Source organism: Aspergillus pseudonomiae (assembly GCF_009193645.1).
Source record: "Aspergillus pseudonomiae strain CBS 119388 unplaced genomic scaffold BDV37scaffold_3, whole genome shotgun sequence".
NCBI lineage: Eukaryota > Fungi > Ascomycota > Eurotiomycetes > Eurotiales > Aspergillaceae > Aspergillus > Aspergillus pseudonomiae.
The window spans coordinates 396,803-408,038 of record NW_022475995.1 but is presented as its reverse complement, the minus strand read 5'-3'; the positions used below and the strand labels follow the sequence as shown (position 1 = coordinate 408,038).

The 11,236-nt window shown below is 45.7% G+C and overlaps 7 protein-coding genes across 7 annotated transcripts; 5 read left to right on the top strand and 2 right to left on the bottom strand.

Annotated features, from left to right (window-relative positions):
• Positions 1-294: 294 nt before the first annotated feature.
• BDV37DRAFT_110243 (uncharacterized protein) lies at positions 295-1,242 on the top strand. The gene is made up of 2 exons (XM_032078365.1): positions 295-485; positions 549-1,242. Exons 1-2 carry the CDS (start codon positions 433-435, stop codon positions 1,006-1,008), a joined length of 513 nt encoding a protein of 170 aa, XP_031946572.1. The 5' UTR covers positions 295-432; the 3' UTR covers positions 1,009-1,242.
• Positions 1,183-2,048, bottom strand: BDV37DRAFT_110215 (uncharacterized protein). The gene is made up of 2 exons (XM_032078363.1): positions 1,312-2,048; positions 1,183-1,188 (listed from the first exon to the last, which is right to left on the bottom strand). Exon 1 carries the CDS (start codon positions 1,948-1,950, stop codon positions 1,477-1,479), a length of 474 nt encoding a protein of 157 aa, XP_031946571.1. The 5' UTR covers positions 1,951-2,048; the 3' UTR covers positions 1,183-1,188; positions 1,312-1,476.
• Positions 2,049-3,241, bottom strand: BDV37DRAFT_110214 (uncharacterized protein). The gene is made up of 2 exons (XM_032078362.1): positions 3,113-3,241; positions 2,049-3,067 (listed from the first exon to the last, which is right to left on the bottom strand). The coding sequence occupies exon 2, from the start codon at positions 2,997-2,999 to the stop codon at positions 2,148-2,150; it is 852 nt and encodes a 283-aa protein (XP_031946570.1). The 5' UTR covers positions 3,000-3,067; positions 3,113-3,241; the 3' UTR covers positions 2,049-2,147.
• Positions 3,242-3,434: 193 nt separating this feature from the next.
• Positions 3,435-3,818, top strand: BDV37DRAFT_237056 (uncharacterized protein). Its single transcript, XM_032080674.1, has one exon. It carries the CDS (start codon positions 3,517-3,519, stop codon positions 3,670-3,672), a length of 156 nt encoding a protein of 51 aa, XP_031946569.1. The 5' UTR covers positions 3,435-3,516; the 3' UTR covers positions 3,673-3,818.
• A 2,019-nt stretch (positions 3,819-5,837) lies between these two features.
• On the top strand, positions 5,838-6,346 carry BDV37DRAFT_110195 (CVNH domain-containing protein). Its single transcript, XM_032078361.1, has 2 exons — positions 5,838-6,049; positions 6,108-6,346. The coding sequence occupies exons 1-2, from the start codon at positions 5,917-5,919 to the stop codon at positions 6,293-6,295; spliced, it is 321 nt and encodes a 106-aa protein (XP_031946568.1). The 5' UTR covers positions 5,838-5,916; the 3' UTR covers positions 6,296-6,346.
• Positions 6,347-8,104: 1,758 nt separating this feature from the next.
• BDV37DRAFT_237053 (uncharacterized protein) lies at positions 8,105-9,116 on the top strand (the record flags this gene model as incomplete). Its single annotated transcript, XM_032080673.1, has 2 exons — positions 8,105-8,327; positions 8,413-9,116. A coding segment is annotated over exon 2 (365 nt), but the record flags the coding sequence as incomplete, so codon positions are not given.
• A 1,364-nt stretch (positions 9,117-10,480) lies between these two features.
• BDV37DRAFT_278212 (uncharacterized protein) lies at positions 10,481-11,070 on the top strand (the record flags this gene model as incomplete). The annotated part of the gene is made up of 2 exons (XM_032085993.1): positions 10,481-10,780; positions 10,855-11,070. The coding sequence occupies 2 exons, from the start codon at positions 10,481-10,483 to the stop codon at positions 11,068-11,070; spliced, it is 516 nt and encodes a 171-aa protein (XP_031946566.1).
• Positions 11,071-11,236: the final 166 nt, after the last annotated feature.

The window sequence follows — 11,236 nt, the reverse complement described above, 5'->3', positions numbered from 1 at the left end:
ATTCGAGCCTCTTCATGGGTTGTGCGGGTCCATCGCAGCTGGTGATTGGTTAGACCGCGTACCTCGTAGGGCAGAGAAGTGGGTCTCCCCACGACCCTCACCGACTTGAGTCAAAACAGAAACAAGAATCCCCGCTAAAGCCCTATCGATGGGGCCCGATGCCCTGTTGGCATCCTTCCATTCGTCGGCACGGTCACCTCCGACAGGGGGCCGCGTGCCAATTTGACAGTGTCCCATCACGATAGGCCAGGAGGGGAATGAGTTAGAAGATAAACTGTCGTCAACGGGGATCCTTTCGGGAGGGCCGACAGGAAACATAAATAACCCTCGCGACCCGTGCTTCTCAGCGATTTCTTCCTCTCGTCAGCAACAATTATCTCTGCTTCTTAGATATCTTAATACCAAGCTTCCCTATATCTGTTGCTTCAAGCGATGAAAGATCAGAACACTACTACCCCTCAAGTAGACATCCTGCAACAACAGCGGTCCGGCATTGAGCATTCCCTCTCCCATACAACCACTACCTCCTCATCCAACTCTTCCTCCAGTCTTCCAGAAACGCCTACTACCTCAACCCAATCTCAAACAAAAACCAGCCGACTCGCCCTGACAGCAGGAAGACTCCTCGCTTCCCGCTCTCGCTCGAGGTCCAAATCACCCGCTCCTGGTGATATCCCAACCACCACACGCTCGCGTCGCTCCGACTCCGAGAGCACCTACATTCTCAAACGCGACAAAATGGCTCGCATCAGCATTCCCCGTCGCTCTGCCAGCCCCACCCAAATGTCTCCCCCCGCCTCCCCTTCTTCCATCAGGGAGACACACCCCACAAAGCGCAGATCCGACTCCTACCACTCCCGCAAATCGAGTGACGACTACCGTCGCTACAGTGGAACCGTGAACCACTACGGTCGTCACTCGAATGACTGGTTGTTCGGAGGATTCAGTCTTCGCGACACCGTTCGCGGCGGTGTTGACCGCTTACGCCAGCGCGATGACAAGAGCTGAATGAAAAAGTGGCTCCGTCAGAAATGACGAATTGTTCTCTCAACTCCTTTTCCTCTATATCGATGTTCCAGATCCGGTATATATGGTTATATGACCATGACTGTCATTATCTGAGGATTATGGCCGTGGCTACGGGCTACTCTACCCACCTAGTTCGATCACGAATTACCTCTTCCACTTCTGAGTGAGATTAGATCAGGTTAGATCATTGGTATCGATCGGAGGAAAACTTCCTACCCCCGAGGGAGTAGATGATCTTATCACCGGACTCTCTTCGGTTTCTTATGGAGGATCAGTGTTCACCTTTATGGGAATACCTTGCACTACCCAACTGTCTGTCGGGCTTGATTCGCTTGACTGTGCCTGTGGAATAGCGGGGTATTGAACCCGCTTATGCAACCATCTGGTGGATGGTTTATTTGCTTTCTTCACTTGCTCGGTTGTACCGAGGGGAATTTTGTCTATGAGCTATGTTGTTATGACTTCGCGACTTGCGAGTTGAATTATCGATGTTTGCCTTTTTCTGTCAAGGTACCGAAGTGGTCTTGCATTTTGTTCGCCCATCTTGACTCCTGAGTTATACCCATAGCAATATATGATTGAACTGCAACCATGGTGTTTTTTCACGTAATTGTCAACCAAGCTGGCTGCCACGTAGATATCATGCAATGTCCATTGTTTGTCAAGGCAAATTCTAAGTATTACCAATTTTTGCACTGTCATTCGGTATGGGTTATGTTTCATCCTTAGGCGATTGATTCCATTAACCCATACGGGCGTCTCGCATGTATAGTGGTGAATGATGAAAAATATTCTTGAAGATAATACCGAAGTGTTGCTTAACTGTAGACGGATATCGCCAGACTCCGTAGCAGCAGAATAAGAAGTCAGAAGCAGCTCATTGATTCGAATTATCCTGTGGAGTGAGTATAACAGTATCATGTTTTCCCTGTCAGCACAAAGAAAGAGAGAAAAAAGAAAAACAAAAAGAAGAAGCAGAAGCTGCCATAACACTCCAGCCTCACAGCCCTTTCGGGACGACTCATGACGGAGTGCACAACAACAATCCAGATAGATTGAAACATTGACTGAAAGACCATCTGACAAAAAGAGTCAAATGCGTCGGTGGCACTACCGAACTACTCCCACATAGAGTGCAAGTCAAGAGGCAGTCCTTTATCATTTTGATTCACCAAGCCAAATAATTTCAATGTACCTTCTGACGAAACTAATGCGAATTTCTTCGAAGCCGTTGCTTTAGCCAACTCAACAATAACTCGAAGCAACGTTGCAAGTTTATTCAACTGTTCTTGATGATTGTTCTCCCACCTCTGCAGCTTTCCCAGCTTTAAGAAGTTCTTTTTCGTAATGCTGGTAAAATTCCCGGCTTCGTCATAATGACCAGCACAGAGCAAGGGTGTCTGGGAAAACCAAAGTTGTTCTGTGTTCTTGGAGATATCCAGATTTTTCCAAATTGCTCCAGTTTTAATTTCGATAACCCGAGACGGAGCCACCAGCTTTCCACGCTTTATTACTGTATAGCCTGTTGGAGTCTTTCGGACCTCTGATGTAGGCATCGCCATGTGAATGTCCCTGTCAGACCCGGTGCAGCCGTCGACTTCATATCGCATAATAATCTTAACATCCCCGAACATGTAGCGAATGATTCGATTATGTGTCAAGCTATCCCTGACTGCCTTTGGTTGGCGGGTAGATACCTTTTCAAATTCATGCCCATAGCCATGGAAACCCTTAACATAATTAATTGCTCTCGGGGTCCAGCAGGAAAATAATACTGTGCTGTTGATGACCTCCACGTCGATGCGGAATGGACCCTTCTTGCCACTCACAAAACCCAGCAAGAGACGGAGATTACGTCGATCCGTCACAAGATCGATATCATTGAGTTTCATGTTTGGCTGTGTGAGCGATAATGCCCTGAAGAGGGGCTCGAGAGAGCATTTGGGGAATACATGTCGATTTGGGTCCATTTGGTATCTCCCCGCATCTACTTTCACCTTTCTTGGTATATTCGGGGGCCTCCATATGGAAGGTGAGCCTGGTACGTTGAGCACTTGTATCGAGACAGAGTTGATCTACGTACCCGGGACGACGATTGTTTTGCGCTGTTTTGGAAGTAGGTTGTATGATGTTAATGTTGTTAAATCGACTTTGGTGGTGAGACCATCTCTTGACTCGATGGAATCTAGAGAGATTTCTCCTAAGACATGCCCTAGACCTTTGTAAAGTGGATCTTTCGACATGTTTGGTGATTTGTATGGTGAGCGGGGAAGATAAGTTCAACGCGTTGTGTCAAACCCAAAGAAAGTGTTGATGCCTAACGCCGAGTTTTGCTGCCTGAGGTTCGTCAGTACAAATTCGTGAATCAAATCCGATCCCGACTAAACGTGACACTTGAAATTGCGCTTCGCCCCAAGCGTAATACTAAGAGCTCGGGTGTATCTGTTGGTGTCCGAGAAATTATTTTCAGATGTCATACAACCAGTGATGACATCTTTCCTTCGGTTAGGCCAATGCCTTCGCAGTCAACATGGGATATACCGATACGCTACTGGGAAACAATCGCAAGAGACGGCTTGGCTTGCTAGGGACACGGCTACTGCAAATGTAAGGATAATTGCAGCTTATCATAATTCTATTTAGGAAAACCGGACGCAATCAATCAATGATTATGAAAAGTGTTACTCATTCTCGCCTTCGGAATCAGCGTGGTATTCTGAACCTAATCTAATATCGCACCACTCATTCGACCAGATACCTTGAAATATGTAGATGATGATAGCCTTTTGTGCGCCTCTATCACTCAAAGGCTTACAAAACCAGGAGATCAAATATGCCGTTAAAACACCTTCGAAACCCTAAACGTTTTACAAGACAATAAATTTATACATACAGGTAAGTACAATTAATATCTGGTTTAAATGGCACCTCTCATACAGTTTGAATGATAAGAATTCCAACAACATCCATATCAACTATGGCCAAGGGGATGTACTGTTTACAGATGTTCAACTTGCAAACCGTGGTAATACTGCCCCCGCGGATTGGGTGTATGCCAAGGATAATGACTTGATTTGAGCGCCTAAATGAAGGAATGCTGAATCGCAGCTTCGAATGGGCTGGGGTTACACAAACACACATATGAAACAGTGTGAGTTCTTGGGGGCCATTCCTATTGACATACCGCAAAATCTTCCATCAGGGCACATTAAATATCCCGGTATACATCGTGGAAAGCCATTCATGCCGAAAAGAAAAGCTCGTTTTGAAGCATATCAGAATATGAGGTATTCAGAGAGGACAAAAGATTTATTCCAGGAATAATGAAACTTGAGCCAAGGAATAGACTAGCAACAGCAGAGTTCCCGTAGCACAAGTGGCTCTTTGGTAAAAGTACATAATCAACATGAAATGAATAGCAGCATTAACCCAGCCTTTGAGTTGGAATCTCCTACTCTGAATTATTTTTGTGCCAAGGCCTGGAGTTTCAAGATATATAGAAACAATTATACAAATAAAAGGGAACAATAGGGTAGCTCATTTTTCGCACGTGTAATAGATAAAGAGAATAAATGGATGCAATGCATATTATGCCGATTTTGACTGCCAGTAAAAGTGGAATTTGGACAGGTTAGTTTAGTATCACTGGGATGGCCAAGCGCCAAGGGAACAGGTGGCAGCCCTCTTAATATTGGCTGCCTATGTATGCGCCAAGCAATGCATGGATCGATCAAACATTTAATATGCTCACTACTGTTTCAGTGCCTCTTCGCTGAGTCCTCTTTTCTGGCGTTCCGGCGTCTGCTTTGCACCAGGAGACCACTTGGGTGACAATGGATTGCACGTTACACTCAATTTCGCGATTTTGTGATCTCAATCCCCAAATCTGATCAAACCGTCTCTGTACAACCCGACTGGGAAGTTAGACTGCCAACGAATAAGATATGAAAGGATTTGTGGCTGGTTGCAGGTTGAAACCCACTTGTGCTTTGACATTTGCAGGTCTTGGTTCGGAATGGAAGTATCCAAGCCACAATAACGCAACAACAGTGTCAATTTCACGCAGCTGGAATTGGATGCAGCACAGAGCTGCGAGATCACGTCAGCCCTACGCCACTTGCAGCAATATAACCTCCTTGGCGTCCTTCATGCGGACCAATAAATGCGGACCCTGGCATGGATGCGATGTCGCCATCAGAAACGGGCAGGACGAGTTGAATACACGCCATCTTCCACACTTCAATCATCCAACCGCCCATAGATCCGGCAGAACCGACCAGATAATACCATAGATTATATTAATATCTTGGTCTGGTACCACCTGACGCCATATTGATTGTTGATAGCGACCCCCCAACGGGGCGTACCCCGCCCACTGATGGACCCATTCTCCTCCAGGGTCCACTATTGACCTGTCTGCCAAGAGCCTCTACACTGTTACAACCACACCGAGTGGGGTACTCTCATCTACAGCGGCGCCCGTGTCAATTTTATTCGGCAAGGATCACCTGGTTTCTCCGCTATGGTTGTTGCCTGGACACTCGAAAGCCATCTCCCAGCGCAGGTTGAAGCACCATTGCTTGATGGAGTCGCTGTGGTCCCCTGCTGTGCTCCTTCGCCTCTCCACTACCTGCAGCGATGCGGGAGTACTGGACTAATGGTCGAAGGCCATGTGTTGAACATCATGGATCCATGTGACAGTGCAACGTGGGGTATGCTCTGTTGTTGATAGTTGAGGGGATATAAAGCCCACCTGTTGACCACCTCGTTCGCTTCTCTATCAGTCTGGTCAATCAACCTCTTCACCCTTGCTTCTTCAAACAACAGCCATCTTTCTTCACCCTCTCATATCTTCTTTTAAAGTCGTATACTCTCTCTGCATTCACCATGAGCTTCCACCTGAGTGCTGAGGATATCGAGATCAGGGATAACCACATCCTCTTCGCGCGTCTTAGGAACGAAGAGGGAGAGCTCCAAGAGTCGGAGATCGACTTGGATGAGTTCCTCGGAAACAACGACGGTGGGTGATACACAAATGTCCAATCTAGTCAAACTATTCTGACATCGGCTTGCTCTAGGATCCTTCGAATGGGACGGCGAGAACTTCTCCGGGTCGGCCGAAAATGTCAGATTCGAGATTGAAGGAGACGGCGAAGTGCCGGTGCTACGCGCCGGCCTGTTCAATCAAGATGGAGAGCCAGTTGAAAGCGATGTTAACCTTTCTGAGCGGGTCATCAATGAGAACGGGGCCTTTGTCTTTGTATGATGTTTGTCTGATAAGCTAATTATCTATCCATGTACGATGGTAGTACAATTGAAGATTATCGAGTTATCCTGGATAGAAAAGCAAGTCAATAAGATAATATATTATGCATTTATGTCTTGATGATATCCATTATCACCCCAGCTTTCCCATGCCAAAATGTGGATGTCTGCTATACACAACGTTCCTCCCACGACAAAAAAATATATATTAGTATATGAATGAGATAAACCAAAATACTGGAAATTATTAATTTAATAACTTAAAAGCTAAAATAAAAAGAGTGAACGCAATGTGAACACACATTAGATGAAAGGCCGGGATGTTGATGCCATCGATTCGGATATCCGTTGTGCTATACAGAAACGACAGCCATCAGGGGACGCCACAATGTACGGGTCACCCTGAGCAACTGCCGGCTGCCATGTCCAGATTATTTCTATCCTATCCTCACCACCACTCAATTCAACATCAAGAAATTCCACTCATTGAGTTGCGTTCCCGCTGGTCACTAGTGTGTGGGGCGCAGAACCAAGGCTGCAGTGTTAAGTCCTACACCACCTGATCAGTGCACCGCTCCTAGTGCAGTGTGTTTAACCAAGGCGTGGTCGGTAAGAGGAGAAAGAGTGCCAAGCTGAGCTATAGTCTTCACTTCTTCTGGCGACCAAGCGACAGGGTGATTAACCGCTTGACGGTCTACCAGAGTATCGCCAATCTACCTGTCAATGACGCCCACGTCCCACCAGTATTTGTAATGAAGTAAGGAAGAGGATACCGCGAGTATGTCACGAACCTTGCAAGTAGTAGCTACACCAGACCATTGCGATCCGCGATCTGTAAACATTCTGACCAATAGAACCTAGATGATTGAGATTTCCTGTCGCACAGTATCACAGAGAGTATTACAAGGTGGCGCTTTCCAGTTTCTCGTGACAAATCTATCCAGCAGATGGGCTTATATACCTTCAATACTACAAATATATTCTTAAGCTACGTTTTTAGACAAACCTTACATAGCCCAGTCGATTAAATTATAGGATATGCTCCGAAATATTATACTATGAACTGTTTGAGTCCATACCGGAACCAATGGGTGGCTCAGTAAGGGGGGCTTTCCATTGTTACAACTGATCTGTCGATTTTGGGGATCTGCGAAGAATATCTGGGTGGCTATCACTAGACTTAGGTTTGGTGATGGGTAGCTATTTAACCAAAAAGAATACAGCTGACCCTACAACATTATGTATTTAGTTGCTGCATCTAGCATCTTGCTTACTACTAGTATACTTATTGATGGAGAGTTGGTCAACCTACCGTGCTGATAGGGTACTAACCGGTTGCTTTTGGTGACTGGTTTGATTGTAACTCATTAGCGCAATGGGCTCTTCTTTATTGGAATTGAACGTGAATATTAAGCTGCAGATCAATAATTGGGTCTAGATTGGATATGTTGATATAGTTGTCTTCTGTCAATGTGCCTTTCACGGAGATTGTTGTATCATCTTTACTATGCTGATATCACATCATTTTCGCCATGTCACTGTCCATTCTAAAATTACTTCAATTATTCTCTACTCACCTGACACTCTTCGCTGTAGCAAGAACTATTACTGTGGCTCAGTATAGGGTTTCCTGGTTGGTCGGAGTAGGTAGTGGGATTAGTATCCCTGCTTTAATCGATGCCTAACGCCTCGTCCGTGCTCAGAAGCAACCTAGCGGCTAGGTTTGGTTGGTGTTCGTGACATTGCAACGTTGTACCAGCCTTTGACTCTGTGTGCCGAGTAACGAATAAACAGAATTATTTGGTACTTACGACACTCGAGACCTCGATTTCATAGTGCTTGAGGGTTTACCTGAAGCTATAAAGGGCTGGGATCGACTCCTCGTCTGGGGCAAAAACTGACTTCGAGACATGCAAGCTTTCCAACTCGTTTTATCAATTCTGCATCGCAAATACAACCATCGCTAATCACCTTTAGCGGACCCTTAGCCAAATCCCATAGATCAACGACAAGTCGGAATTAACAACTAACTGGTACGTGAGCGATACTTAGACAATCTTTTGTCTTCTGACTAGTCATAGCAAGATAATGTCACTGATCACTGACCAACTTCTTAAGTGTCTTTGGGAGCTAGCCCAAGCGCAATCTTCGAACGAATGGGCTTCCGCCAAATTATGGTCTCACTTATGGAATAAACACCTCTTCGCAGAGAAGGAATGGGCTGTCTCCTTGGAAACTCCTCAGGAGGGACATGGCCGTCGACGGGGTGGATATCACGATAGAATATTTTGGTCGAGATAGTAAATTAGCCGTTCTTGCCTTCCATGAGGCAAAGGCATTGAACGGGCCTCAAGATGTTCAGGATGCCGAGAAACAAGCATTCGATACTTGTATGAGATATCTCGGAGAACATCCGGAGTTGGAATTTGTGTATGCTTTCACATCATTTGGCACAAAAGGCAGAGCTTGGCGGTGCGATCGAGAGGAAACTTTTTTTACCCCCTTGTTTGGCTCACTCGACTTGGATGTGCGTTCCCAGTATGTTGAGCTTCATTCCTCGGAAGCCCGACTGATCAGACAAGCGGTCCAAACGATGAAAGCTGTGCCGCCATCTGAATAGGGTTATGGAAGGTTATCGGCTGGCTTTCACATTCTAACGTATCTTTTCATGTTGATTCTCCGAGCGGAAATATATTTTGCGTTTCTATCTAGGTCTGCCAACGGGGTAGACGAGCTACACCCACGAAAAAAAAGTAGGACGCAGCAAGAATATGTTACCCAACAGTCGGAGCTTGCCTGCATAGCACGCATAGAGACTGCGCAATATGAATGTCTTGCCCAGAAGTCATTTATAATGAACCCATTTGAACTAAATTTGGCATATCACGTAGATAGACAGCGCATGCTTCCTAAAGCTTTCATGAATAAAGGCAGCTTGTGTATTATACAATGATCAAGGTTGGTGTAGAACCGAAAACCACAGAACGGACCGAGCCTTGGCGGAAATATGCGGCCCGTGCCTTGCATAAATACTAATAATGGTGTCGTGCCTCCCCGAACACTTTCTTATTTCACTAGGAAAGTCGACTAGTAAGCTGGGGTGACCAGGATAGAATCTAAATAATGACTACCGGCCACAACAGTGCAGCTATATCATGTGATATCTGTTCAACTCCAAACCCCGTCCAATGTTGTTTCGGATGCCCTTTCTTTCTTCATGATCCCTGCAGTTGAGATGGTACCTCTCGAACTCCCTTTCTCTAGTGATTGAACATTATGCTACCTAGATGCCTCCAAATCTATCATTATTTTGCTACCAGAATTGCTGGTTAATATTTTGGAGTCTCTGGCTTCCTCAACAGACTTTCCTGCGATAGTCAAAACATCATCGCAGTTTAATCGGCTATGCAGCATATAAGTATTCCATTACGTCCGCAATTTCGATACACGCTACGCCCAAGTATGTTGAACTAGAAAGAATACTGCTATTTCATATTTTCCGGTGAGCGCAAACATATTAAATTCAAGTGATAATGAGAATCAAAACCATGAGTCTATGACACAATAAGGACACAACCAAAACATAGACGAATAAGGATGTCGACAGAACAGAACCGTGAAAAAGCGAATACAATTGGAAATTAGGTCAAAAACAGCCCAAACATGTAGACAATGGCAACATTTTCGTCTTCGTAAAAGGTGTCATACATTAGTCACTGTACCTCAGGAAGTTGAACTAGACTTTGTCTTAGCGTACCGTGCACAAAAGATCTGGCAATTGGTTCCTGAAGATGAAGAACGGCGTAGCGGATATCGACGCATAAGCTACGCGGAGCTTTTGATAGTATAAATCAAGAATGCACTGCTATCCTTGACCTGTTTAAGCCAGGAAAAGGTGATCAAGTCTACGAGTTGGTCTCCGATCGGGCGCTTTTACCGGACATATGGAAATTCTACAACAGTTTCGAACACCTCCTAGTTTCCTACGGCACCAGGGCATTCTCAGACCTACAACAGTCTTTCTCTGTTTCGAATGTGTTGTTATCCTTTACAGAGCAGACCCGTCTGCAGCGAGCCTTTTTTTCGGTGGGAAATCTATACGTGCCTGTTCCAGATATCACAGGCTTTTGGTGATGATCCTCTCCTCCCGGCACCGTCAACTGACCCAGCACCAATGTTTGCAGCAATGCTTCACCCCTGGGAAGTTGAGGAAATGTTCTGCGTAGGTCAGTTCTATAAGGTTCTTATGGAAGAACTTAGCGATAAGATCGAGGAAGACTTTGTGACAATGGTAAAGGAGAAGATAGCTGCGTGCGCCGATGTTGGTGGCGAGCAGAAAGACGAAGTTGGGGGTATGTTGGATTGGTTCGGCCTATGGTGGTATGACGAATCGTTTAAGAGAAGCGACCGGTCAGAATATATAGACTATCTCGTCTCGCGAGGAATGCTATTCATCCGGAAGCTGACCAGCGCACCATTTCCGATTGTGAGAAGGAAGATTGTAAAATCAGATCTCCAAGCTAGCGGTAAAAAAATTCGATATTGCTTGGATTGGACCAGTTGAACTATGGCGACGAAAGAGAAGAGGATGAAGGGAAATCCAATACACGGCACGCAGAGGACGATTCTGATGAGGAGTGTCTTGGGCATTGCAATTTCGGTTGGCTATGGGCTGTCAGGCATACGAAGATGGAATGGCGATGGGATATCGCTCTCCCAGCTAATTATGATTTACGAAATCGGGCTACGTCTTCTGGGACAAAGCACGGCTGCTAAAATGTCAAGAGTTCCAATCTCCTCGTGATCCAGTAAAGAATGCTTTTCAGTTACCTTCCGGCTACCAAGAGCATTCTGAACGGCCAGGTATTCAGACCAAGCTCAAAGGCCTCCTTATCCCTTGGGATGTTACTGCAGAGATCTCGGACGAGATTGACGGCCGGCA

Coding starts and splice junctions, on each gene's coding strand:
- BDV37DRAFT_110243 (XM_032078365.1), top strand. CDS start 433: ATGAAAGATCAGAACACTACTACCCCTCAAGTAGACATCCTGCAACAA. Junction 486..548: donor GACATCCTGCAACAACAGCG/GTCCGGCATTGA, acceptor CTCTTCCTCCAG/TCTTCCAGAAACGCCTACTA.
- BDV37DRAFT_110215 (XM_032078363.1), bottom strand. CDS start 1,950: ATGATACTGTTATACTCACTCCACAGGATAATTCGAATCAATGAGCTG.
- BDV37DRAFT_110214 (XM_032078362.1), bottom strand. CDS start 2,999: ATGGACCCAAATCGACATGTATTCCCCAAATGCTCTCTCGAGCCCCTC.
- BDV37DRAFT_237056 (XM_032080674.1), top strand. CDS start 3,517: ATGACATCTTTCCTTCGGTTAGGCCAATGCCTTCGCAGTCAACATGGG.
- BDV37DRAFT_110195 (XM_032078361.1), top strand. CDS start 5,917: ATGAGCTTCCACCTGAGTGCTGAGGATATCGAGATCAGGGATAACCAC. Junction 6,050..6,107: donor GTTCCTCGGAAACAACGACG/GTGGGTGATACA, acceptor GGCTTGCTCTAG/GATCCTTCGAATGGGACGGC.